The sequence below is a fragment of the Gracilinanus agilis genome, chromosome 3 (genome assembly GCF_016433145.1).
Source record: "Gracilinanus agilis isolate LMUSP501 chromosome 3, AgileGrace, whole genome shotgun sequence".
Classification (NCBI taxonomy): Eukaryota; Metazoa; Chordata; class Mammalia; order Didelphimorphia; family Didelphidae; genus Gracilinanus; species Gracilinanus agilis.
The window spans coordinates 44,612,883-44,640,378 of NC_058132.1; the positions used below are offsets into that span (position 1 = coordinate 44,612,883).

The 27,496-nt window shown below is 44.2% G+C and overlaps 1 protein-coding gene across 1 annotated transcript in view; it reads right to left on the bottom strand.

Moving 5' to 3' along the window:
• Positions 1-904: 904 nt before the first annotated feature.
• The window catches only part of CLSTN1 (calsyntenin 1), an 83,037-nt gene continuing 56,445 nt past the window's right edge, over positions 905-27,496 (bottom strand). Inside the window, exons 3-19 of the mRNA XM_044668668.1 lie at positions 26,671-26,700; positions 25,302-25,497; positions 23,238-23,446; positions 22,679-22,828; positions 22,361-22,546; positions 20,149-20,397; positions 18,166-18,287; positions 12,455-12,617; positions 8,076-8,138; positions 6,668-6,819; positions 6,126-6,274; positions 5,517-5,743; positions 4,233-4,403; positions 3,783-3,931; positions 3,062-3,197; positions 2,747-2,931; positions 905-2,512 (exon numbers count right to left, since the gene is read on the bottom strand). Coding sequence (XP_044524603.1) covers positions 2,312-2,512; positions 2,747-2,931; positions 3,062-3,197; positions 3,783-3,931; positions 4,233-4,403; positions 5,517-5,743; positions 6,126-6,274; positions 6,668-6,819; positions 8,076-8,138; positions 12,455-12,617; positions 18,166-18,287; positions 20,149-20,397; positions 22,361-22,546; positions 22,679-22,828; positions 23,238-23,446; positions 25,302-25,497; positions 26,671-26,700 — 2,738 coding nt within the window. The 3' untranslated portion in view covers positions 905-2,311. The remainder of the gene's footprint in view (positions 2,513-2,746; positions 2,932-3,061; positions 3,198-3,782; positions 3,932-4,232; positions 4,404-5,516; positions 5,744-6,125; positions 6,275-6,667; positions 6,820-8,075; positions 8,139-12,454; positions 12,618-18,165; positions 18,288-20,148; positions 20,398-22,360; positions 22,547-22,678; positions 22,829-23,237; positions 23,447-25,301; positions 25,498-26,670; positions 26,701-27,496) is intronic.

Here is a 27,496-nt window from a genome sequence, read left to right on the forward strand (position 1 = left end):
TTATAGGCTGCTGTTACCATATCCTGGGGACTTTGGGAAACTTCATTTTCTGATATGCCTTCAGCAACCAACTTGCAGATTGTATGTGGTGAGCGGCTGAGTGAGGGTGGCCAGGGCTCTCAGAAAAGTTTACATGGCGGCGCTACTCCTTGAGGCCGGGGGGCTGCCTCCGAGAGCCTTCCCTGGCCTCGTCCTGCCTTGGGATGGGTGCCCACTGCAGATGATGTGGTGGTGTTAAGGGAGTCGGAGCCAAGACTAGCTCTCCTCTCCCTAGACCAAGTGCATTGTTAAATAAAGACCAAGGTGCTGCCCCTTTCTCAGTCCAGGTCGTGTGTGCATCAGGCTCACCAGAAAGGGCTTTGTGTGCACGGTTAGGTGTGCCACTGCTGGCGGGTCTGCAATCGGTCAGAAATCAGCTCCCACCCACACTGCCCCTGTCCTGTTTGAGTCCAAATTGACTGCACTTTTGTTCCAAAGTAAATACTGAAATTTAAAAAAAGACAACAAACAATAACAAAACCCATCCAGCTCACCTATTTTACAATAGGAAAAGCCAAGACTAGAACTTTATTTATTTAAACGGGTTTGTGTGCTTCCTGGCTCGGGGTAGCACCACTTTGCACATACATAGCAATTCTTGGTTTCGGTGTACAGACTGTATGTGCCTAGTTTGAAGAAATATTTTCTATTTTTTTAAATCATTTCATATTTCTGTACGTAGAGGGATGTGTTATGTGTGATTGTGGGTTAAGACAAGTGGTCTGTGAAACCTTGGAATGAGAGGTAGAAGCAGATTTTTAAAAAAAATAAAGCCTTTTTACGTCATTAGAGTCTCGGCTCAAGACAAGGGGGAGCTGCTCAGTGGGTGCCATCGATTCCCTTCAGAAAGAATCTCACACCAGACTTGGAATCAGAAATTTATTGTTGTTTACAGTCTTTCCGAACTGACCTTTCACCAATATACACATCTGAAAAATGAGAGGCGACCAGTTACAGACAGTATCCGAAAGGTTCCCCATCAGTCAGTCCGGATGTTATCGCTATCAGTTGGGAGTCTAAATACAGCTGCTACAGTGACAAGTATATGGAAGGAAAAAGTCTACACATCAACAGTAACACAGGACAACCGTTAGACAGAAGTTCCCCAGTTTACTTAAAACTAGCAGATATGGTTATCACAGAAAAGTAGTCAAAATCGCCCCCCACCCCATTTTAGAAATCTAAAATTTTACATTTAAATTTCTTTAAAAAAAAAAAAAAGTTGGTCTGGGTTTTAGGCCCTTTGCTAACAGATCTGGCACCACAGCCACGGGAACAAACACAAGCAAGGCCCAAGACGGTGGGCCTGCCTGGCTGCCGGAACAAGGGAGCCCTCCCCGCTCCGGGCCGTGGGTTTCTGTCCCCACAGGAGGTTTGCTCCGGCGGTTGTGCTCTAATCCACGGGGGCCCAAGTTTGCTGCCATCTATGAACCATGGTTAAACTGGATGCACAATCGGTTTGTATAATTTGCAGGGGAGAAAGACATGAGAAACAAAGGCCCAGTACCAGAGTCCAGGTTACTGTACAAGGAGCTACGTACAGGTGGTGAGCAGGGTGTAAAATAAGGGCAGGATCCCAGCTGCAGCCCGCCCGGCCCCTCACCCAAAAGGGAAAAAAAGCTTCCATTCCCAAAGAAAACACTGCCGTCTCTGGCCCCTATAGCAGGCCCCCGATAGGCCGGGCACCCACACAGCTGGTCTGTGGCCTCCGGGCAGCGGCACAGGGCCCTGACACCTAGCTAGTCTTCCTTCTTCCCCAGCCCCTTAAACCCCTTAAACCCCAGGCCCTGTTTGTTTACACTGTCACAAAAAAGATAGAACAGAATCTCAATTTATTTACAAAATAGCCAAAAGTCAGTTAATCATCTACACAAGGACTCTCCTGGCCACCTTTATACATGCACTAATTTGGAAAAAAATAAAACTTTTTTTAAAAAAAGGAAAAAGTATGTTCACTGGGTGGGAATGAGCAATGTTTACCCCTTGTCCAGAAGTCAGACCATTGCAGCTTGTCGGGAGGATCAGGAGCAGAGTGGGCCGGACACCCGTGTGCCCGTCAGGGAAGCTGAGCTGGGATGGCCGGGGAGAAAGGCCCAACGCCCCGCTCCAGCCAGCGGGAAGGAGGGGCCTAACGGGCTCAGGAGCAAGCGCGGGGCAGGGAGGGTCAGCAGGGGAGCCGCCAGGCCCAGCGGCCAAAATGATTTTGTACATCAGGGAGGGAGCGAGAGCACAGTCTTTCAACGCCCAAACAAGGATGCGGGAGTGGCCGGCCTCAGTAGCTGAGGGTCGAGTCGTCCCATTCTAGCTGCTGCTGTCGATTGACATTGTGCTGGTCTTCCTCCGGCTCCCCTTCCTCCTCCTCGCTGCTTTCAGACTCCGCACTAGTGATATCATCTTCTTCCTCCCCGTCCTCACTTTCCTCCTCTTCCTCCTCCTCCTCCTCCTCTTCACTGCTGTGTTGGTCCTCATAGGTCTGACAAACACACACAACCCATCAGCCTCGGGCGCCTCCCCGGCCCTGCAGCCCCAGGTGCTGGCCCGGTTCGTTCCCAGACCATAGAAGGGGCCCATCTACGAGGGAGGAGAGAGATGGTGGGGGAACGTCTCCCTACGCTGAAGGGGGCCTCTCTTCTTACTATAATCTGCGCCCCCTGGTTGGGCACCCACCGCGCCGCGGGTCTCCCTGGGCCCCTCTGCCCCGGCCTACCTCCATGGGGTTCACTGTGATGGTCAGGGCAGAGTCGTCCCAGTCCATCTCGTTCTCCTTCCCCGCGTCCTGATCCCGCATGGTGCGCTGGTGTGCCGCGCGGATGCGGAACACTCCCAGGATGATCATGAAAACCAGGAAGCTCACGCACACCACAATCACCACCGTCGCGGTGCTGGGCACCACTGTGAGGTGACGGGAAAACGAGATCATCACAAGAGCAGCCACTGCTTCAGGATAGGGGATACCCCCCATGCCCCCATCTCTGGCCCCCAAGAGGTCAGGCGGGGGAGCGGCCTCGACGAGCACCCTTACCTGAAAATGGGTGGGGATTAGCGAGATTGTGGCCAGACAGATCGACAAAGGAGTGATGCACCGGATGGACAAACTGAGGCTGGGCAGCCATGTGGTTAGCATGCTCCACCGGGTTGGCCGTGTGGATGACGCTGACCTGCGGGGGGGGGGGGGGAGAAGAGTGAGCGCTTTGGCGCAGCCCCCGCTTCCCAGGCAGGAGGGGGCCGGCAGAGCCTGGTGTTCCCCCAGCGAGAGGAGGCCGCAGGCACAGAGCTGCCTCTGGCTGCACGGACAGTCTCTACTCTTGGACCAGGGCCCATGTCTCTTCCACCCCCCGAGATCTGCTAAGAAACCGCGTGAGCAGGCGCTGCCCGCTGCGGCCTGCTGGGCTACAGGGTTCCCCCCGGACGGGCCACGTGACTTTCCTGGCCACACGTCCTTTCCCCCAGGTGTTTCTTCTCGTGACAACATTCCCACTCATCTCTCACACGCCGGACCACCAGAAAGCACCGGCCCCTGTGCCCAGCCCCAAGGCTCTCGCTCTCATCAGCTGCCTCTTGCCACCACCTTCCCTGCCCTCCCCCAGGCAGGGCGGAAGGAAGGCATGTTTGACTGGGCCCAATCGCGGGACCTTCCAGAACCTAGAAGGCAGCCGCGAGCCTGCCCTGTTCAGCGCCTCCAGGACCCTACGTAGCTGACTCGTCCTGGGCACTTTTCAGATATGGCCGTTGTGGACACGGACCTCGACTTTGAATTCGTTGCTGACATAGCGCCCGTTCAGCTCAGAACACACCAGCTTGAACTTCCTGTCCAGCCCAGACGCGGAGGCGTGCCAGTTCCGGTATCGCACCAGATGCAGCACCTCCTCATAGCTGGCCATGGTGTCCACACCTGAAGGCAGAAAAGTCTCCCATCACCGTCGGGCCTGAGACAAGGATCCTGCCCCAGAGAGGGCCTGGCACAAGGCGGCCGGCCCTGCCTGCTGTGCTCACGAGGTGCCCTCTTTGGCTTGCTTTCTAGTAGACATTCAGGGCCTCCTCCTAACTTTCCACAGCTCCCACCCAGCAGAATCGGGGCATGCTGGAGGAGGCCAAGCAGGGAGAGGAGGAATCCAGGGCCGCTTCTCCCGCCTCCCTGCAAAGCTGCTCTGAGCACTCGGAGCACAATAGCATCTCTTCTGCCCTTCTCTCACCTGTGATGATCACACCCACGCTGGAGCTGCTCATCTCAATGCCCTTCTGCTGTAGGCGAGCCGTGTCCACTTCCAAACTTTCTTCATCTTGATTAAGCTCCTGGCCCAACACCGTGATCTCACACGTGTCGAGATTATGCATGATTTCCTCAGACACCAGTGATTCTTGAACTAAAAAAGAAAACATTGACCAAAGGGTCCCAGAAACCACTAATGACCAACACAGGAAGAGTGGAAAACTTAGAAGAGATGCTTGAAATTTTCCTTGGTTAAAGGAAAGCTTTTAGGAGACATTCAGAATAAAGAGGCCACATCATTTTCTTTCCAAAATCAAAGTAACCTCTCTGCCCAGGAGAAAAAGGCCCGACAGGCCAATTTCACTGTTCCTCCAGCCCAGGCCCAGGGTTGGGCCAAACTCCCCTTTAATTCTCATTCAAGCTATGGGGAACCTCAGAGGCTTTTTCTTGCTACTTTTAAGGATAAAGAAGTAACTGGATGAAGCCATGAATACAATAATAGGCACAATTGGAAGAGAAAGGCTTAAAATGGGTGATTCTACTAACTTCATCTTTCTCCAGGCTTGTGGACATAAATCAAAATTCATTTTTTTCTCTGGGGTCTGACCTTCCAAGAAAATGCCTGGTCACCTCCAGAATCAAATACAAAATGCTATTTGGCATTCAAAGCCCTTCCTAAGCTGACCCCCTCCTACCGTTCCAGGCTCCTTTCACTTGACTCCCCCAATATTTCACTTTTATCGATGACATTGGTCTTTTGGCTCTTCCACAAAACAAGACATTCAATTGCCTCAGCTCCTGGCATTCTTGTTTTTCTTAGATTCCTGGAACACTCTCCATTTTCATATCCTCTTCCAGGCTTCCCTGACTCCCTTCAAGTCCCAACTCTTTTCTATCAGAAGAGATCAAAAATCTCTCTTCTCTAGGAAAGGGGCTTCCTCAACCCCTCTTAGTTCTAGTGTCTTCCCCCTGGTAATTATTTCCTTTTTATAGTTTGTGCATAGTCATTTGCATTTGTCTCCCCCATTAGACCGTGAGCTCCTCGAACGCAGGGACCATCTTCTGTCTCTTTTTAAATCCTCAGTGCTTAGCACAGGGCCTGGCACATAGCAGGCATTTGACATTTACTGATAACTGAAAGCAACAGAGATACTATAATCTTCAGAATCTCAGCTAAGAGCACAGCTCAGTAATATGAGCTGTGAAAGCAACCAAGAGGCTCTCCTGCCTGCTTCTTGCTGGAGAAGGTTCACTGTGGCAATGTTACCTGTGGGCTCCTCATCTCCATCTGGGTCTTGCTCTACTTCCCGGGTGATGGTACTGATGATTCGAAGCTCTGGGAACAGGGAAACCCCCTCGGCACTTTCGAATTCTGAAGCTGCCCGAGCAAAATGGTTAATGCCACTCAAGCTGATTTTGGGTTCTTCAGGCTGTAAAACCATTACATAGCCATCCACGAGAGGGACTGACATACAGGCATCCTCACTGAAGCATCTGCACGAAGACACAGAGGTAGGCACAGTCCAAAGTCAAACCTGAGAAATACCTGAGATCTCTATCAAGGGGAATATCATGACATGGTTTCTTTCAGGGGTCAAATACATTCTCATCACTCCACAATCCAGTATTACTAGAACAAAAATGGTTTCACTGAATTTGCCTTTCTGTGCATCTGAAATGTGACAGATCATCTTTTATTCCAAAGGGAACACTAGGATTCCTAAAACTAAAAGCACATTTGAAATGTCTTTAAAAATCATTTACTAAGCCCAGCCATTCTTCCCACTCAACCTATCCCTTTTACTTCCTCTCAACACCCCCAATCAGTATTTCCATCTGCAAAGAACAGAATTTGTTGTGAAAGACCATGACCTACTTGACGGTGCTGGTGATCTGCAGTCTTCGGATTCCTGGAGTGGGGAACTGTCGAGAATTCAGATAGGAAATGTGCTGCATGGCCTTCTCGAATCGCTCGATGTCGTCTCCCTCCAAGGTCAGCACTGACTGGCTGGGGTTTGCTTGGACCTGGTCATTCCAAAAGAAGAAATAAAGTGAACAGAGTTCTCAATGGCAAGAGAGGCTGCAGGAGCAGAAAGTAGTCAATGCTTACAGGGGGAAGAGGGCAAACAAGTAGAGACACCAGAAATCTCTGTATTAACTGAGCCAATTATCTGAAGAGGTTAAAATGAATAATTTAAAAACATTTCCCAACCTCGGCAGAAGACAGATTTAGAAAGAGAAGAAGAGCTAAGGAAGGCTCTTACATGCTCTACTGTTTCAATGAAAAAAGACTTCCACCAATGAATTTTACTTTAAATCACAATGCCACCTCTTCTCTCCTGCCATGGTCTGTCATTAATGGATGAGCAGCCAATGGCCATTTAGGTGAAAGCGACTGCATCCTCAGGCTAACTTTACCTTCATGCCTTTGCTGTCAGTCACTTGCAAATCTAGTCCTTCCTTGCAGGTGTACAGACAATCTATCACCTTTTTGTTTTCCAGTTTCCCAGAGCGAATCATTAAGCCAGCCAGATTACCTCGGAAAAATTGGGCCATGTGTAGCTCACCCCCTTTGAGAAAGGAAGAAAGAAGAAGTTAATACATCCTGATTGCGTCGCTCAATTGTGAACTGAAGTGTTACCAATGGGGGACATATTATGCATGACATGCGAGTTAGTTCATAACAATTTCTGTTAGCTTTGCAGTTACATATAAGCACGATGAAGAAATTAAATGACTCAATGATCATGCACATGACCTGGGGGAAGAAGGGAAGGGTACCCTGAACTGGCAAGGCGAGGACTAACAGCCTTCTGGCTCCTCAGCTGCTTTCTCAGAGGACCAGGCAGCATCTTTACCTCTCCCCAAGGAAGATGCAGCCTTAGCTTTCTGAACAAGGGCTTAAGATGCAACAGATTCATCTGGAGATGGAAATACTGAACTTTCCAGTTAGGTACTAAGTCACCTAACTGTCTTTTACCTTTCCCCAAATCACTCAAATGACAGGAAGCTCTAGAAATAAAATGAATTTTTGGATGTCCTCAGCAAACCACAAAGAGGAAAGTGAATATGCTACTATAAACCATCCAACTACATTTCAGTGGCTGATACGAATGCCTTTTAGCCTATCTAACTTGTGCTGCTGGTGCCAGTAAGGAACCGACAGAACTACAGAGACCAGAGACAAAGCATCAGAGAATGAACTTTGATCAGATTCCACAAGTCCCAACCAAGTAAAAAGAGACCATGTCCCTAAATGGGTCAGAAGCCAGAAAGGGGTCTTCTAGAAGCATCCTTCATTTCCAGATAAGGATCTAGAGGGTATGCCAATTGTCCTGAGCTTCCAAGGTTCCCAACTTGGGCCTAAGGATAAATAGCATCAAGAAATGAATCATGCCTGGAAAACCTGGAAGCCCAAACAGAGCTTAACCCAATAAGGAGGGACAGGCATTCCTTTATTTCAAGGTTGAGCCCTGTGGGAGGAGGAGGTGATCTCCCAAACCTGCCCTTGGGGATTTCAGAAGGCCACATGCAATGGGATGTGAATAAAGCTCGACGGGAAGATGTCACCATTAGTGCTGGGTATTAATGAACCTTTGCTCTCACATCCCTGGGATCATAATGAAGTCTGGGCACCTGTGAAAGGGCAAAAAATGAAAGGCCAGAGAAGCTGTGAGCATGATGCAGAAACAAGCCCAGAAGCAGCTCAAATGGCATCTGTGGCCAAAATACAACTTTGACATTTCATGCAAATGTGGAATGAGTTGGTGTCTTGTCTTTTAAAGGGAAATAAGAAAGAAAACAGGAGGAGAGAAACTCCAGCAACCTGCAGAGGTCACAGTCACTGCCTCAGCCTCAGTCTCATTGTCATTTTCATTTCCTGAATACTCTGTAGAAAAGCAAGACAAAGACAGCGGAGAAGGACCAAAGGGTTAGGATCTTCTGACTGGGCCCTGGACCACAGACCCAGAGCCCGACCACCCCCACCCATCCCGCCGAAGCACTGCCCCTCTTGGCCCGCAGAACTTCATATTCTTCAGCAGATGTGTACAAAATGGGGCAGGGGCTGAGGCCCCAGGAACACCATCATCAGGAACAATTTGCATAGACAAAATGCCCTGAGATTTAGAAGTGGTTTACACATATGATCTCCTTCTAGCAACAAGGCTTCGAGAGGCGGTAACTTGCTCAGGCTGACCCAGATTTTAAGGGGCAAGAGCATGGACTTATACCCAGGCCTCCAGGACAAGTTCGGGGCTCTGGCCCCTATCCCAGGCAGCCTCTTGTGGCCACACAATGTCTACACCTCCCCAACATGGCCTATCCCCTAGAGTGCTTCCAACAGAATGAAGTCTACTCACCGGGCCCTCTCTGTCATACTCCAAAGAGGAAAAATACAGGTATGTGTGCCCAATTCTGGGCTCATCTCAATCTTGACTACCCAAGAGGAAAGTCCAGGGAAGCTTAATACTGTCACATTTGACAAAACCAACAGCACCCTCCATATCAAAGTACCCTCAAAAATTGTTTTACTGATAGATTTTTTTTCAACATCGCCTTCCTTTTTGAATATATCCCTCCTCCCACCCAGTGAGCCATCCCTTAGAACAAGGAACAAAAAGGGAAAAAAGCAGGTCAGTAACAATAACACACCTGCATTATAGCTATATCCCATAACCAGGCTCCTAACATGGCAAAAGGAGGAAAGCCCTGCCCCCACCCCCCACCCCAGCCCCTTCTTTAAAAATGCAGTAAAATGTGGGCAGCTGGGTGGTTCAGTGGATGGAGAAACAGACCTGGACACGGGAGGTCCTGGGTTCAAATGTGGCCTCAGACACTCCTAGCTGTGTGACCCTGGGGAAGTCACTTCACCCCCATGGCCTAGCCCTTACCCTTCTTGTGCCTTGGAACCAATACATAGTATTGACTCTAAGACAGAAGGTCAGGGTTTAAAAAAAAAACATGCAGTAAAATGTTGGATCCATCACTTTATTGACCTTCCCCCAAGTGCCAGGAGCCCAGGAGGGGCAAAGAACCTGTGGCTTACAGAAGTCACAGAGGTGATCTTCCCCGTCCACTGAGCAAGTTCTCCAGGGAGCTGAGACTCCATTAGGAGCAGCTTCCATGGCACCCAGTACGAGTAGACTACACCCAGCAGGATACATACACTGCTAACATCTGGGGCAAGTTCTAGAAGAACAAAAGTTGGTCGGCTCAGTAGCTTAATGAACGGTGTGCTCAATTTGTATTACTGAAATCAAATCCTGCCTTAGACCCTCGCTAAACTGTGTGACTCAGGGAAAAATCACTTCCCTTGGGTCTGCCTCAGTTTCCTCATCTATAAGAGAGGGATAGCAAGGACCTGGGTAAAGCACTTCAGAAGATGTGAGCCATTCTGATTAAGGAACCTGGTCCACCCCAGGCCCGAGGCTGGGGATCTGAGCATGCAAACACAAATTCATTCTAACCCTCCACCAGGTGGCAGGCACAAAACCACTTCAGACATGGGGCGGTGAATCCCTTAGAACAGAGCACAGCTGGGGGAAAACAGAGGCAGAAGGAATAGGTTTCACTAGTTCCACTTCTTTTTCTTCGCTCTACATACAACCCTATGTTTAGTTTTGTGAGTGGTCCAAGAAGGGAGGCAAGTTTTTCTTAAAGCTTATAGAAAATAATTCTTTTTTTTTTTTTAAACCCTTACTTTCCATCTTAGAAAGTGTATTGGTTGTGAAGAGTGGTAAGGAATAGCCAATGAGTCAAGTGACTTGCTCAGGGTCACACAGCTAGGAAGTGTTTCAGTCACATTTGAACCCAGGACCTCCCATCTCTGGGGCCTGACTCTGAATCCCCTGAGCCACCTACCTGCCTCCTAGAAACCAATTCTTGATGGTCTCTGATTCCTACTTTTTTTTTTTTTATCTCTTTTGGCCATCCTGCCCTTATTTCTCCACTAAGATCTAGTTCCACAATTAAGAAATCTTATCACCTAGAGTGTTTATACTGATTTCCCCCCAGAAATGAAGGACTTGCTTGAAGGCTGCATTATTTATAGATTAAACTTGATATTTCTGACCTTGCGGCTTTAGTGATTCAGTGAGCTATAGATTCCTGCTTATTTCTGGTCTTGGATAACATTCAGATTTAATGAAGCATTGGTCTGAAAAGAGACAACCTCCCTCAAGTGAAACCCATCCTGAAACATTCCATGTGGGCTTTCGCATCTCTAGCTTTCTTTCTAATTTGGCTCCACTCCCATCCCTCTTTGCTAGTCCCTGGCCCAAATTACCTTGAATGTTACTGTTTATCATGGACTTCTATGTAAACAAGCTGTCCCTTTCCCCTCATGCCTGTGTCCCTTTGGTTTCTGTGCCCCCAGGGCTGAGCACGGTGCTATCTGCTGACTGTTATAATGGACATCCTGGAACAATTCTGGACAACCCAGGATTGAGGGTGGGGGGTTTGCTCCTACCTTGCCTTAAATTATTTTTTTTAAAACTCTTAGCTTCCATCTTAGAACTGATGCAGCATATTGGTTCAAAGACAGAAGAGTAGCAAGGGTTAGGCAAAAGAGGTCATAAGCGACCTGCCCAGGATCACAAAGCTAGGAAGTATCTGAGGCCAGATTTGAACCGTGGACTTCCCATCTCCAGGTGTGGCTCTCAATTCAATGAGCCACCTAGCTGTGCGCCCCTACCTTAAATTCTAAGATGCCTCTGAATTCTGGTAAGACCCAATGGAAACTTTAAACATACCTTTGCACTAGACTTTGTCTCCTTGCTATAGAACTTTTAAGTGAATTCTCAAAATCATATTTTTAGAAACAACTGCAATAACTGTATAGGCTCTTACCCTCCCTAGACTGCAAGAGCTCTGAGGGTAGGGACTAGGTCTCAATTTCACTATGCCCTTGCCTAGTACAAGAACTGCTTAATAAACAAATGGTATAACATTCCTGTGCTTTGGAAGATATGGTAGGAGGGAGAGAAGAGGGGGGAGAAGGAGGAGAGGAGAATAATTAATGTTTGCAGAATGACCATTCCCTGGAGTGGTATCCCCAAAAAGCACTTCTTGTTTTCGGTCATCACTCCAGGTAAATTCATTACAGCCAGATGGACAAAGAAACCTGACACTTTAGGGATTGTCCCCAGAGTGGGGGAAAAAAAAGCTCTGCTATTCAGAACCCTTCTCAATAAAAGACTATTAGAAAAGGGATCTAAAGAATACTTTTGAAGAAAGAAAGTTAACTTGAAGAGAAAGTGATTTTTTTCCCTTTAAACTATAAATAATGCTAGCATCTACACATCTTCATTCCATTTCTTCATGTCCTATTTTTTCAAAAATTTGATAATTTATCTCACCAAAATCTCAAAAAAGTGTGAATCACCTGAGAAGAAATGCTGTGAACCAGCTATAACTGCCTCGCTTGCTTCTCATTAACAGCTGTGCAGTTCTTGCTCTTCCTAACTTGTGACAATCATTAGGAAGATTAGTCAAATCCAAATTTGGACAAACCTGATCTGGGCATTAGGTTTTTTCATGTTCCTAACTGAAGCCAAAGTGTTCTTAAAAAAGAAAAGTTGCATTCAGATCACATCTGCTGAATAAAGAAATCTGAGGCTAACATTACACACATTTCTATCTTCTTGAAATTCACAATTCTATTTTCTAAATCCATTAAATTTTCTGGAGATCACTATATCAAGCCTTTGGACTACTTCTGCTGCTTTACTGCCCTTGTAAGTACAGAAGCTGCTTCTTATACAGGCAGTGGAGAGCTTAGTACTTGCTTTAGAATAGAACAACTTTCCTCTGTTGCAATCCTACAAATCGACTATCATGTCTCTGTTATCCTGGGCATAAGACTTGGGACATTGGCCAGAATAGTACTTGTGAGGGAGGGGCACAGCAATCATCTGTCCTTTGAAAATGCTCTGTTGATGACATGAGATGAGGATGTCTCTCTATTTGGGGTTTATAAATTTCTTTTAGCAACTTTTCCTTGAGACCCAGATGGAGAAAGGAGGACTACCATTTTGTAAAAGAAATCTCACAAATCATAAAAGTAAGGAACTACTGTGCCCTACTGGTACAGAGCCACAGGAAATCACGAGAGAGAAAGCTGCTGGTACAAGAATGGGCCACTCGCCACTATGACCGTAAAATGTCTTCATTCAATTCAGAAGATGGTAGGGTTGTCTACACTACCTTGCCAGCAGGCTCCAACTACCAGCTGAGTTTCTATCTTGGAAGGGTGAAGAGGATAATCTTCTGTCACTGGAAAGGGATCATAGGAAACACCATCGACATACAGCGTCACACTGGGGAATTCCACATTGAGAACGTAATGGTGCCATTCTTTATCACACACCTAAGAAAGACAAAGGAGAGAAGGAAGATTGCAGTAGTGGTCTAGCATCCTTTACCTAAGGGAATAAATCTATTAAATTAATGTAAATATGAAAGACAAAGGGAAAGGTACAAAAACTAACAGAGCAGTACTATCCTTGTGAAATTGGTCACAGAGTTTGAGAAACGACAACACTGGACCGCCAACTGCCCAAAGGCAGTGGATGTCTCAGGCAGTTCCAACTCAACATGTCTAAAACAGAACTCACCTTTTCTGCTCAGATATAAGCCTCTCCTGAACCTCCTTATTTTTCTCCAGTGAACGTCAATGTTCTGGTTACAGATCTACAACCTGGGAGTCACCTTCAATGGTTTATTTCCTCCCTCGCTCTACCAATTTCATAATTTGTCAAGTCTTGTTGAATCAACTCCAAACCCGTGTCACCCTACTGCTGAATAAATCCCAATATTTACTACTCCTAGGTTCAAATGTAAACTCAAAAAAGAGTTTGACATTTCAAGGCCTTCACAACTGGGTTCCAGTCTACCTTTCTAGGTGTATAATGAATGAATACATGACTCCTCTTCACACACTCCTCTGCACGAGCACACACACACATGCACCCACAAATACATGATGCTTTTCTGGATTCCCTTTTCCCAGCTGACAGTGTCTCGTCCCAAAATTACACTGTATTTATTTTGAATGTGCTTGTCTTTCCTGATGCAATTTCTACTTCTTACTGAGTAGACTATTTCATTCCGAGTGCCCAACCTAGTGTCTGGCACAGAGTAGGCACTTAATGCCTATCTGATTGAAGGCATTTAGCCACCCAAGAGTGTGTGCAAAAAAGGTGGGGGAGAACCAATAAATGAGAACTGACAGGATGAAGGAAGAAGAAATAGATGAATTAGTTTAACTGTAGAATCAAGAAGACCATGAAAGGAAGAAAGAGGCAAGAGAAGAAATGACAGATTGCGAAAATAAAGAGCCAGAGGGACTGGAAGTTGTATTGAGGATAAAGATTTTAGGAGTGGGGCTGAGGAAAAAAAGAAAGAATAGGAAATAACAATCAGGAAGGTAGATTTCTAAGACCAATATCATGAAGATGGCACCAGGGACAAGCTACAGTACAGGAACCATCTCTAGTCTCTCTCTCCCAAAGGTGTTCTTATCAGTCATAGGTGCTCAGAAAGTTGATGAATGGGAGGTAAAACCCCTCAACAATGGGTGCTAATGCCTCAGACCGGGATCAGTGGCCTCATAAGGGAGTGGGCAGGGTTTCCTTCAGTAGAAGGTCATCAAGTTGATGACAATCATTTGGCAGGTATGCTGGCAGTGGGGTTCTTTTCAGATATGGGCTGTACTGGACAGCCACTGAGGATGCTTCTAATCTGTACATTCTTTAATACCATAGACCAGGGAGTTTGAGAAGATGATATATATGTGTATGTGTGTGTATATATGTGTGTGTGTGTGTGTGTGTGTGTGTGTGTGTGTGTGTGTGTGTGTGTGTGTGTGTGTGTGTGTGTATATATAATACTGAAAGCTTCAAGGAGGAGGGACAGGGGTGGGTTGAAGAGAAAGACAGAGATACAGAGTGATAAAGAAATAAAGGAGAAATGACTGTGACGAACATCATTTTAAGATTTCAACTAACTATGGTATAAGATAGCAAGCTCCTTCAGCAGACTTAATATTAGAGGTCAGCTTTTGAAGTTATTAAGAAGCTCAAAAGAATAGAGATTAGCGATAAATTTCTACTGGGCAATAGAAAGGGTCTCTTCTTTAAGAACAATGATTGGGCAACTAGGTAGCTCAGTGGACTGAGAGCTGGGTCTAGAGACACAAGGTCCTGGGTTCAAATCTGGTCTTCAGATACTTCCCAGCTGTATGACCCCTGAGCAAGTCACTTAACCCCTACTGCCTAGCCCTTGCCATTCTTCTACCTTGGAAATGATATTCAGTGTCAATTCTAAGGTAGAAGGTGAGTTTTTAAAAAAAAGGATTTATTTTTTCCTTCAAAGCACAGAACAGGCAGTCAAGGAAATGGCATATTTTCCTGGGTAACAGAGAAAAGATAAGACAATATATGAGCCTGTCTTTCACTAGCTCTAAAAGCAAAGTGAACAGACCATTTATTGCTTTGGCAGAACTCTTAATAGCAAGCTGGCCTAGAGATCCAATGAAAAAATTCAGAGAGGGATATGGCTCTTTTTTTTAAACCTTTACCTTCCATCTTGGAGTCAATACTGTGTATTGGCTCCAAGGCAAAAAGAGCAGTAAGGGCTAGGCAATGGGGGTCAAGTGACTTGCCCAGGGTCACACAGCTGGGAAGTGTCTGAGGCCAGATTTGAACCCAGGACCTCCCGTCTACAGGCCTGGCTCTCAGTCCACTGAGCTACCCAACTGCCCCCAGGGATATGACTCTTAAAGAGAATAGGCTTTGAGCTAGAAACAGGCACACTAACTAAGTCTAAGAGTATAATGGCGAGCTCCTTGCAAGCAGGAGTTATTTCATTTTCCTAGCACCTCATACAGTACACCTGGCATACAGATATAGCTGCTCCTTAACACGTTTGTTGACTGACTGCTAAAACTATGCTTATACTGAGATATGATTAATAACAATTATGCTGCCCCAAAACTTGTTTTACATATATGCACCTCCCATGTGTGTGTAAATGTGTTTGTGAGATAAGTGTCATCTTTAACAAAGTGTTTAGTGCTATCTTTTAGTCTTCAGTGGTATGTACATTTATCTGTTTAATAAAATGCTCTATTTTTCATATTTGAAAAAGGTGAAAGACTGGAACAGTATGCTACTCTCTTCGCTAGTCATGTCCTTCTGGGTTAAAGGCCTGATACCTTATAGTTTATATCATGACACAGTCCTTGAGTTTATTTATTCATTCAACACACAGTTTATAGATGCAAATCTTTAAGAAATGAATTAGATTCAATAAAGAATAAGCCCTAATCAAGTATAAGGTATGGTAAGATACTGAGACAAAAAGGTTAAGGTTTGAAGGACAAATAAACATTGAAATTATTGAGTTTATTTTTAGATTGTTACCAATCTAAAAGTATAGAATGATGATAGAAAATCTCAAAATGCTCGATGAAGGCAGACTCCAACCCCTAAAAGCTAGGGAAAGGCAGCCCCAAAGGCACACACACCAGGTGCACTTGGAGGGAGAAAAGCTAGCCAAAGAACCACTTCCCCAGCCTCACTGAGGAGGCCGATTAGGGAGGCGCTACTAAAGACTTCAGAGCCCCAAGGGGCTCTAGAGTGGCTCTAGGCATCTATGGGAATATTTCTTACTTTCCTCATGGGCCAAAACTGGTGGTCATAAGGCTTTTTATCTGTCATAAAGCAAGTGAAGAAGTGGCTTTTAGGTATCTTTAAGAGAGAAATCTCCTGACTTCAAAAAAAAAAATCTTAAAATAATAAAGAAAATTTTCCCACTGAAGAAAAATAGCAGTTCCTCTTTGTTTCAATTTAAAAAGCAAATCCCAGGGGGCAGCTGAATGGCTCAATGGATTGAGAGCCAGGTTTAGAGATGGGAGGTTCTGGGTTCAAATATGAACTCAGACACTTCCTAGCTATGTAACCCTGGGCAAGTCACTTATCCCTCTTTGCCTAGCCCTGACTGCTCTTCTGCCTTGGAATTAATACCCAGTATTGGTTCTAAGATGGAAGGTAAGGGTTTAAAAAAAAAAAAGGCAAATCCCTTTTGCCTCACAACCCTATTGCCTCTTTCTCAAATGATAAATTCATTAAAAGGCAGGAAACACCTTATTCATTTTTTTATCTCTCAGCATGCCATCCACATCACTGAGCAAGTCAATAAATAACTCTTAGATTAAATTCTTATCTAAATCTATAATAAAGTACCATGGATTTAAAATATGGTTCAGCCAAACTAACTGATTTTTGTTTACAAGGAAGTCAGAAGGGCCACCTACATCTCTGTCTTGGCAAAAGCTCTAATGACAAGGTAAACAGACCACTTAACAGCAAGATGGCTTATTCACTTAAATGTCACCAATTTCTTCCTGTTAGTGCCATCTCGGTCAAGCCCAGGTGCCACACAAACGGTGGGAAGACTTGACTTTGCAGACCAAGGCACTGAGCAGGCTTCAACCCACTATTCCGGACCCTGCTCTGACCTATGGATGCTATACATTCAAAGGTCACAAGCTCATATTTAAAAGAAAAGAATACAGACACTTCCCAGCTGTGTGACCCTGGGCAAGTCACTTGACCCCCATTGCCTAGCCCTTACCACTCTTCTGCCTTGGAGCCAATTCACTGTATTGACTCCAAGACGGAAGGTCAGGGTTTAAAAAAAAAAAAAAAAGAATAAACACTGGAGAATAGCACCCAGAACCCCATGTTAGGACTGGTGAGCTCTCCAACCATTCAACTCCTCCCTCCTCTCTCTGTTTGGTGGGCCACATCTTTTATATGAAATACTTATTAGGAACTTAAAAATATTAGGCATCAATACAACTAAATGTATTTAGTAACTCTTTACATTTAAATTAATTTTGACACATGAAGTTATCATAACACTTTTTTAGTTTTATAATTAAGAATAAATTGGAGGGCAGCTAGGTGACTCAGTGGACAGAGAGCCAGGCATGGAGATGGGAAGTCCTGGGTTTAAATAGTGTGACTGAATACATTTCCTAGTTGTGTGACCCTGGGCAAGTCACTTAACCCACATTGAAGGGAGGGAGGGAGAGAGACATAGTGGTAACTTCCAATGCACAATGGAGAAATGCTCAAAAGCTACATGTTTTTCAAAAGAAGTAGCATAAATTATAAACAATCACTTTTTAAAATGCCCAACCTCAATCATAATCAGTAAGTCGCAAAGTAAAACAACGAGATACCATTATTCACTCATTAACTTGGAAAAAAAATAGTTAAAAACAATAAAACTCAATCCTGAAGGGATCACAGAGAAATTAATAAGCACATTTGTCCACTGCCAACAGAACTGCAAACTTGCAGCCATCCTTTGGGGAGATGATCCAACAGTTCGCAGTAAAAGTTATAAAAATATTCATTCCTATTGACTCAATAATTCCATCATTCAGAATATATCCTGAAAGTGCTACGGTCATCTAAATGTCCAACAATAAGGAAGTAATTAAATGAGATGAAATATTAACATAATAAAAAAGCAATGGCCAGATTTGTGTCCTATATGCCAAGCACTGCGCTAGGTCCTGGGGGTGTGAGGCTGAAAATGAAATCGTTGCTGCCCAGAAACAGATTATAATCTACTGAGGAAAAACATGGAGTGCCCAGATGGTCATAAACAAATACATAAGGAAAGACAAGGCTTTCAAGGGATAAGGGAAGTCCTTCTGTAGAAGGAGGTGACCCGGGCTGTGCTGCTAACACAAGATAAGTAGGACAGATACAAGGAAGAATAAAGATAAGTTAGTAAGGAACTTTTCAGAATGCTGCAAAGCTATAAAAAGTGGAACAAAAACGGAATACAAGCTAACCCTAATCACATGAGTCAGTGAACAAAAGCAAATGGACAATCACCTGGTTTAGTTTCCAGTGAAATTCAGCAGGTTTGTAATTTTTCTCCTCTGAAGGATCTTGACGGAAGAGGAAAACCAGTCGGCAGTTATGTACGTAGAGAGAATAATGATGCCGGTTCATATCTGTAAAAAGTTTTAAGTAGTGTGTAATACACGTAATGTTTAAAACAAGAGAATAAGCCACTTCTTAAAGCTGATTTTTAAAATGTTGTTTCTCTTGCAGGAATGAATGATGCCATGCACCAGTGCAGCAAGGGGGTCAAACTGCAATAGAAATGGGCCTCTCAACAACTGTTCCTGCAGGTAGCATGTTGACTAACAAAACCACATTATCTATGTTCTGCTCTATTTTTATTTACTTTGCTAAATGTTTCCCAATTTCATGGTATTAGGATTAATTAGTAGCTAATTTACCCTGTCCTTAGCTTCTAATTAATCCTAATAATGGGATGGCCTACAAGCCACAAGGGGTTTTTTGATTATTTTTTTTAAACCTTTGCCTTCTGTCTTAGAATCTGTACTAAATATAGGCTCCAAAGCAGAAGAACAGCAAGGTTTAGACCAATGGTTCCCAAACTTTTTTTGCCTACAGCCCCCTTTCCAGAAAAAAATATTACTTAGCCTCCCCCCGAAATTAATTTTTTTAAAATTTTAATAGCAATTAATAGGAAGATAAATGCACCTGTGGCCATCACTGCCTCCCTGGATTGCTGCAGCGCCCACCAGGGGGCGGTAGTGCCCACTTTGAGAATCACTGGTTTAGACACTTGGGGTGAAGTGATTTCCCCAGACAGTTAAAAAGTATGTGAGGAAAAATTTGAACCCAGGACCTCCCATCTCCAGGCTTGGCTTTCTATACACTGAGCCACTTAAGCTGCCCTAGACCACATGTTTGACTTCCCTTTCTTCCATTTCCCTCTCCTTTCCCCCTCCCCTTCCCTTCTCTACCTTTCCTTCCTTCCTTCCCCTTCCCCCTCTTTCTTTCTTCCTTTCTAAAACTCTTACCTTCCATCTTAGAATCAACACTGTGTACTGGTTCCAAGGCAGGAGAGCCCTAACGGCCAGGCAATGGCAGTTAAGTGACTTGTCCAGGGTCACCCAGCTAGGCAGTGACTGAATCCAGATTTGAACCTAGGACTTCCCAGCTCTAGGCCTGGCTCTCAATCCACTGAGCCACCCAGCTGCTCCCTTACATTTCTGAATTAGAAAATGTTTAACTGCAAATATAGCAGGTTTTTATTAGAGACTCGTGTGCTAGAGGGGAAACGGCAAAAAGCATGAGAAATGTCCCTCAAGAACAACCACAAAGTGTCACTAGAGTGGACAAGTGATGGTTAAGGAATAATGATCTTGTATTATTAACTCCCTCCAAGATAAATGTAATTTTTAAAAAATGGAAGACAGAAAAGTTATTTTCAGTTCCAAGAAGAAGTAGCCAAGCAAAACTAAAATAGAAAAAGTATCAACCCAAAATTAACATTTGGTCAACACCTACTCACATGCTTGATGATCTCAGCACCCAAAAGTTATATCATGAAAATATAAAAGCATCCATGTTTAAAAGAGGATCAGACAGAAATGCTTCCAAGCCCAGGTTATCTAACTGGCTCAGGCTATTTGGGGTCATGAGGAGTGACGTTCTGGGCAGTTTCCTGCCTCCCAAAAAGCAGACTGTCCTTGCCAGGATCACCATCTTTTTCAAATCCTTACCTTTTGTCTTAGAATTGGTTCCAAGGCAGAAGAGTGCTGGGCAATGGGGGTGCAGGGCCTTGCCCAGGGACACCCAGCCGGGAAGTGACTGAGGCCACATTTGAACCCAGGACCTCTTGTCTCGAGGCCCACTTGGCTCCCCAGCTGCCCCTTGTACTAGCTTCTACTGTTTTATTCAGCTATCATAGAATGCCTTCAAATCCAATGGATGCCAATATGAGTTTCTCTCATGAGCCACAAATACGTCTGAGGTGACAGAAAGAGGAATACCCGCCTGTCTTATCAGAATTGCAGAGGATGGTCTCCTTGTCCCTGCCCCCAGGCCCGTGTCTCATCCACACCGAGATCATGAAGGGCTCTTTCAGGTTCACGGTGACGACGCCCTCGGGAATCTTCACAGCTTGGGTGCCGTTGAATTCAAAGACCTGGTCGCTGTCGTGGCCGTTATCGGTGGGGAGGCCCACGGTCCAGTTCAGGGTGCTGCTTGGAGGAGGAAGAAGTTCGGCAGTCCCGGAGGATGCACCTGAAACAGACAAACAAGGACCACAAGGAAAGGTCGGAAGAGAAATCAGAGCTGGAAGCCATTTCCAAACCACTTTTTGTGTCCTAACCTTAGAGTAGGTGAAGTACCTGCATTCCTTTTTTCTGGAAAACCTCCAGGTAGGCTGCCCTCATCTCGCAAGCCCTTACAATGTGCCCAGCACAAGGCCAGGGAGAAAAGAGCAAGAGGGATGTAGATTTTCTCCCAAAACCTTGAGGAAAGATCTTCAAGTTTCAGGATGGGGGCAGCTAGAAGGCTCAGTGGGCTGAATGCCAGGCCCAGAGACAGGAGGTCCTGAGTTCAAATCGGACCTCTGCCACTTCCTAGCTGTGTGACCCTGGACAAGTCACTTCACCCCGGTTGCCTAGCCCTTACCACACTTCTGCTTTAGAAACCATACTTAGTATCAATTCTGAGACAGAAGGTAAGGGTTTAAGGAAAAAAAATAAAAAGGCGAACTGCTTGAGGGCAGGGACTGTGTTTCTTTTTGTTTCTAACTGTATCCAGCTCTTGGCACAGAGCCCAGCTGGCACACAGGAAGGACTTCCTAAATGCTGGCTGCCTTGACCCTCCCTTAGAGCCATCTCACGCTGCACATCCCTCGACACCCAGGGTGAGTTCCTCCCTAGGCTCCAGGCTGGCCATCCTTTGTGGTCCTTGCAGCCCAGGCCCACTTATGGCTTGGCACAGGGCTCACTCTAATCCATCTACCTATATCTCCCAAGTGGAATCCACACCCACCCCCCCACCTTTGGGGAATGCTGCACCGGCTCCCTGACTTCCTCTCCTCCATGCCTGAGGTCTGCCCCTTCACTCCTGCCTCCTCCACAAATAGGCTTGACCATAGGCTCGATCTCACCATGACCCAGGACTCCCATCCTCTCATCTCTTCTTCAATCTCCTCTTTGACATCAATTGGCACCTCTGACATCAGTTCACAGACCTGATCTCTTAAGTGGACCCTCAAAGCCACCTTCCCCTCATCCCAGCTGCCTGGCAGTGCCCTCCCCCACCTGCTTTCCAGCTGCCCTTTTCTTTGAAGATAGAGATTGTGGAAGCATATTTTTAAAATAAAAATATTTTCCCCTAAAGCCTTTCCAAAATCCTTCGAAAAGGCAGGGAAGTGATAAGGTTGAGGACAAAAACATTTTTCTTAGAAAATGTATTCAAGCTGGTGATTTAAGGCTAAGGAACCCCATGCAGCCTCTCACCTGGGCACCCCCTCTGCAGGGGCAGCAAGGTAAAGGGGAAAGCCCATGCCGGGTGGGGACCTATGTCATCAGTTCTTGACTGTTCAGTCCCGTTGTACTTAAAGATTCCTAGACACATTCTCAGAAATCTTGGGGCACAGAGGTAGCCAGAAATAATTTGGAGATATATTCATGATAAACTGAAAGGCAAGCCAAAGTCCGGCAGCACAGTATTAATATTAATCTTTTTTCTTCAACAGGCCAGACCTGCTTCCTTGTTTTGGTTTGTCCCTAGATGATCTAATCTACTGAGTCCAAACCCTGCATTTTACAGATGGGGAAACTAAGGCCGGAAGGGTTAAGTGTTCAGCCCAGGGTCACAGAGCTGTTAAGTGTCTGAGGCCAGTTGGATGTGCTCTCAGGTTTTCCTGACTCTAAGATCAAAGCTCCATGCACTGTTTTATGTAGCTGACTCAATCTGTAGGTACTTCCTTCTTCCCCCTATTTTACAGAGAAAGAAACTGAGCCCCAAAGAGATTAAGTGATTTGCCACACAGATAGGAAGTGGTGGAGGCAGAAGAAGCATCAAAGTTATCTGGCTAAATCATCAAAATAATTTCAAAAAACGTTTAACAGTTAGGCCTCCTTTTAGTTTGCACAGCATTTTCTAATTCCCATGAGAAATACCGAAGACTAAAACGTCAGGCAGATGAGAATGAGTCTGGGAGTGAGTGGGGAGCTTCTGGAACACTTACCACAGAGCCTATGAAGGGACTTCTCGGAGTAGGTGTCCCGATCGCAGCCTTTTCCTATGTGGCTGGTTTCTAGCTCCACTGTTGCTTGGATGGAGGTGATGGGTTCATCACAAGTCTCCAAATGGATGTTGGGGAAAAGAGCCAAAGAACCAGTACCAGGTTCATACTCAATCCTTTTGTTCCATCCTGCACAGATTGAAGGAGGGAGGGAGAGATTTGGGGCAGAAAAACCACATTACGGGCTTGTTAGTAGAAATTTAAGAGTGAAGACAAACATTAAAAACAACCAGTGACCAAGCTGGAGAGGGTCAAACAGACCTTGCCACCCAGGTTTGCATGTAGGTTTAATGCTAATTTTGACCAACACATCTTCATTAGCTCTTTTCTTCCCACAGTCATATGCGGTAACTGTCAGCTTATACTGGGACTCTTTCCCGTAGCTTAACTTCTCAGTGTTTTTGATATAACCTGGCAAGGAGAGAAAATAGTACAATCAGAACAAAAACCCACTCAGACTTTCACGTTAGTTGTCCCATGCCCAAATACAAAACTACATGGGTTCCTAAGAACCTTGAAGAAATAAAGTCCACTAAATGGTCCTTTTTTTGTTTTTAAGCTGGAAAATAAAAAGAAAGGCTGAGAGAACAGAAGAATTCCAGCTTTCAAAGAAGAAATGGGAGAACTACAGTCTAAAATTTTGAAACAAAATATAAAAGGTTTTGATTGAGTTCCCAAATCATGATCAACATCAATATTTTACAAAACTGTACAATCTGCAGGATTGTTTGAAACTGGACAGCTTAGAAGTGAATCACCTGCCAGGAAAAGTGCTGGATCCTATTGAGAAAACTCATTTCAGTTTGTTCCATTTCCTTACCATCCTTGTCAATGATGAAGGGCACATCTGGAGTTACAATTTCATAGCTGCAGATCTGGCTGAACTGAGGGGAACAGTCTGCATCCACTGCTTCCACTTTTAAAATGTTGTCATATTTCTTCCCCTCAATAACTGTGGCTTTGTAGGATTTTTCTTTAAATATAGGGGCATACTCATTCACGTCATTCACCTGAATATGTACTGTTGCTCTGATAAAGAGAAAAAATAAAAACAAAAATGTCAAAACATAGCTTTCTTAAAACACATTGTTTAGCTTCTATTAGACTAACTTCAAAAAAACTATTTCTTTCATTTGTACATTTCTTCCTAAAACCCAATATCTTGTTTTATTAAATATATGCAACTGCACATAAATTTTAAAATGTAAGTTTCCTTGGGAAATTTGGACTTTATTCATCTCTGAATTTACCTAGTAACTAGGTCAGCACACAGTAGGCACAAATATTTGCTTAATTGACTTGAAGATAAAACAAAGCACTCAACTCAATTCTTTTTGCATTCAAAGAAAAGTCAGAGAAGAGGCTTGGGGTTTGTTGTTTTTTTTTTTTAAATCAAGATGGAATCTCAACTACTAAGATTAAACCAGACGGTTTAAAAAAAAAGAAACACAACTGTCCTTTGAAGTATAATAAAGTGGGAGTGAGATCAGAATACACAGAAGGGAAAATAAGAAAGAGAAGATAGCTGATTAGCCCTCTCATTATAAACCATTAAGAGTGAAAAGAGAGTCTACTCAAGGGCACACACATACAAACCCAAATCGGACAGAAGGAAAGGATCAAGAGATCACAAAAGGATGGAAAGATCTTGTTTTGTTTTTAGTTCCTTTATAAAGGGATACTTTTGTATGTGAGGACTATCTCAACATGATTCACCAGGAGGAAAGCTAGGCCTTCCCTAGTTTGCAGCCTCATTGGCAGGGCTGTGCCCTGTCTGGTGCCAGTTCTGAATTCAGGCCCTTCTGACTTTTTGGTCTGCCTCATGGTGTACAAATACCTAACCAAAACTCATATTTGTTTTCCAAATGGCTTTTCAAAGCAAACATTCCCTATATCAACATTCCTTTTTTTGTAAAAATAAAACTGCCCTGCCTTTTTAAACTCTAGGTACACAAGGAGAAGGAATTGCCATAGGTGTTGTTCCTGTCCTTCTTACATTTTTTTAACAGCCATGAAAATCTCATTTCACTAAGAGGAGGACTTGGTTTAAAGGAGACTTCTAGAACAAATGAAAAATCAAATCTTCAAAAAAAGAAAATTCAGATAGTAGAATTCAACAACTACTAATCTAATCTATGAAGGCTAAGCATGAATAAGATGATTCTCAACCACAGGAAGATATGCATCCAAAATAAGGGGGAAAAGATGGAAAACTCTTTTGGATCCTCACAACAATTCAATGAGGTGGGCAAAAAAGGTTGTTTCATCAATTTTTTTTTTTTACAAATGAGGACAGTTTCCAGCTTTACTTCTTATTACTCTTATTCACACACTAGACTCCAGCTCTCTGGGACTATCAGCTGACACTCTCAGTCAGCTTCCAGGGTTGGCACAGACCACCTACCCTGACTCAAATACATTCCTTAAAGCCTTTCCTGATTCTTGGAACTCATCAAGTCTGATCCCGTCCAGGTGAAAATGATCTCTCCCCAAATCTTCCTAGAGAACTGAGTCTGGCTCTCTTCCTGGTCTTCATCTCTTCCTAGCCTGTATTTCTACTCTTTGTACTCTCCTTTTTTACCCTCCCCTCCAGTGGCTTACAAGCTCCTTTAAGGCAGAGATTGTAGCATTTCTATCTAGGTCTCGCCAACTCCAAAAATGTTTGAGGGGCCAAATATTCACAGAAGGTGCTAATAAGTGGGGAAGCAGCACCCTCAAGTGTTTGGATTCCTACTGCTGAAGGTCCTCTTTTTCTCCTAGACCACTCCTGCCTCCCCCATCATACCCACTCTCAACTCACAAGTTACTGTAACTTTATCCCAGGGTACATGGACACACACTCAGACAGACATTTCTCCCCTCCAGCCTACTCTGATTCACTTACTTGTGAGATTTTTTTGAATTAGCTCCATCTGGTCCCTTCCCACAGTCATAGGCCTGGATGGTGAAAGTGTAATCTTTCTGCAGTTCACAGTCCAACTTCTCTTTAGAGCGAATTATGCCCTCACCAGTGGATTTATCAACCACCACAGCATCAAAGGGAACATTTTGCCCATGAATTTTAAATCCACATATCTCACCTAAAGAGTCAAAGGAACAAAGGTTAAAATTCCAACCAACTACCCTTCTGCACATTTTCCCCCCAAAATAAAAGACAACAATTTGGCAGCCAGGGGTTTGTGAGGGTCTGTGGACAAAGCAAGAACATTGTGCTTTAAAATGGGTGAATTCTGGGAACTTTAGTAAAAAGAAGCATACTCTGGCTTTCCAAGCAACTTGTTTACTTTGCATCCATTCATGCAGGAATACAAAAGAGAGAGAGAAACGTAGACAGGCATTTCACAGGAGTACTTAAGATAGCTCAGGGTGAAAGTGTATCATAGAAGCAACAGCCAAGGCCACTGATAACAACTTGGATGGACACCGAGCTACAGGGAATAGCCGGTAGCTGATTTGACGTGGACCAGAGAAGGTTAAAATGCACAGTTACAAGCTGAGAGATGAAGAAGCTTCAGGTATAGGTTCAGCACCATAATTACAGAAATTCTGTCCAAAAAATCAAAACCACCAAGTCTTCCTGTGCAATGTACCTGGCTAAAATTAGGGAACCAAAATAAACTCTTTAAGGAAAAAGGTAGAAATACCAACTTTTCAGGCATCCATTTCAACAGCTATCTACTAATATAATACAATTTCTCTTAAACAGAACACTCTTTGTAGAGGGAAGGATTTGCTAGATTTCCTTTTCTTTCAGACTTCATGCTACCAAACCTGAAAAAAAAAACCTGCCTCGGTACTTAATTACAGCTAAGTGGACTTACAAGCTGGATTATTAAAACTATTGTTTCCATTCTAATACATGGTGGGAAAAAAAGAAATATTTTGATGATTATATAAGGATTCACAAAATATTGCATATGGAAATTATGACTTGACTGTTTCAAAATCCCAACTACTAGCAAGATTATTGATAAAAATACAAGTTCTTTTGACACTTGGACAAGTGCAGTATTTAAAAATTCTACTGTATGACCAGCAGAGTTCAAATGGATGTCTGATTTCCAGATATTTCTAGCCAAGGGTTGGTTACATAACAATTTCCATCAATATATTTTAAAATAGAAACAAAGGGGAGACTCAAATGGGGTAATTGAGCATGACAGGATCTTCTGTTTAAGTGCTGGCTTCCCCATTTCATAACCAAAGTTAGTGGGTTAATATTCATAAGAGGGATAGAAAGAACCCTTTATCACCTTCTTTGGTGACTGTCACCTCAAAACTCTCTAAAGGAAGAAAAGATAAACCCAAGTCAGTAATACAGAAAAGACTGAAGGAGAAAAATAAGGAACAAGTCAGAGATGCACACATTACACAGAAAAGCTTTGGACAAAAACTTCACCAAGACGTCAGCAGGCGGCTGCTGGGACAGCTAGAGCCAAGCTTTAACCTCCAGAACAGCAATGTATTATTTGGAATTTGTGACTTACCATAAGCTACTGAGAAATTGTGAAAGCAGACTGACTTTCAGATGAAATGCTGCCACAAGGCTCCATAACCCCAGGAGGTGTCAGGACAAGGTTTTATCTTCATAATGAATAGTTAGGCCTGCCTACTTGTTCTAATTACAGATTTGAAGAATTTCACCTGTTAAGCTGTATCTTCCCAGCTAGCTTCTGGTAATACTGATTTCATGAATTTGGAGAAACTAAAAAAATTGGAATACAAGGATTTCCCTTCTCATACATGGTTTACTAACTAAACTGCACCTCTTTTTCTCTAACTAAGCAAGAGAATAAAATTCCAGCACCGATTTAAAGAAGAGCAATTTAAATACAAATACTGTGAAAACTAGTCCAAACATAGCAGGCAAGGTCCTCAAGCATCACCTATTTTTGTTACATATAGATGCTGCACTGATATGTGCGTGTGTATGTGTGTGTGTGTCTGTCTGTCTGTCTATGTAATCAAGCAAAGTCAGGTGTCGGGGGACCAGGCCTTATCTTATCCTTATCTTCGTATGTATGCAAGGAAAGAGTGGGGCAGTCCTATGTGGTCAGAGATGGCAGTACTTCTAGTAAT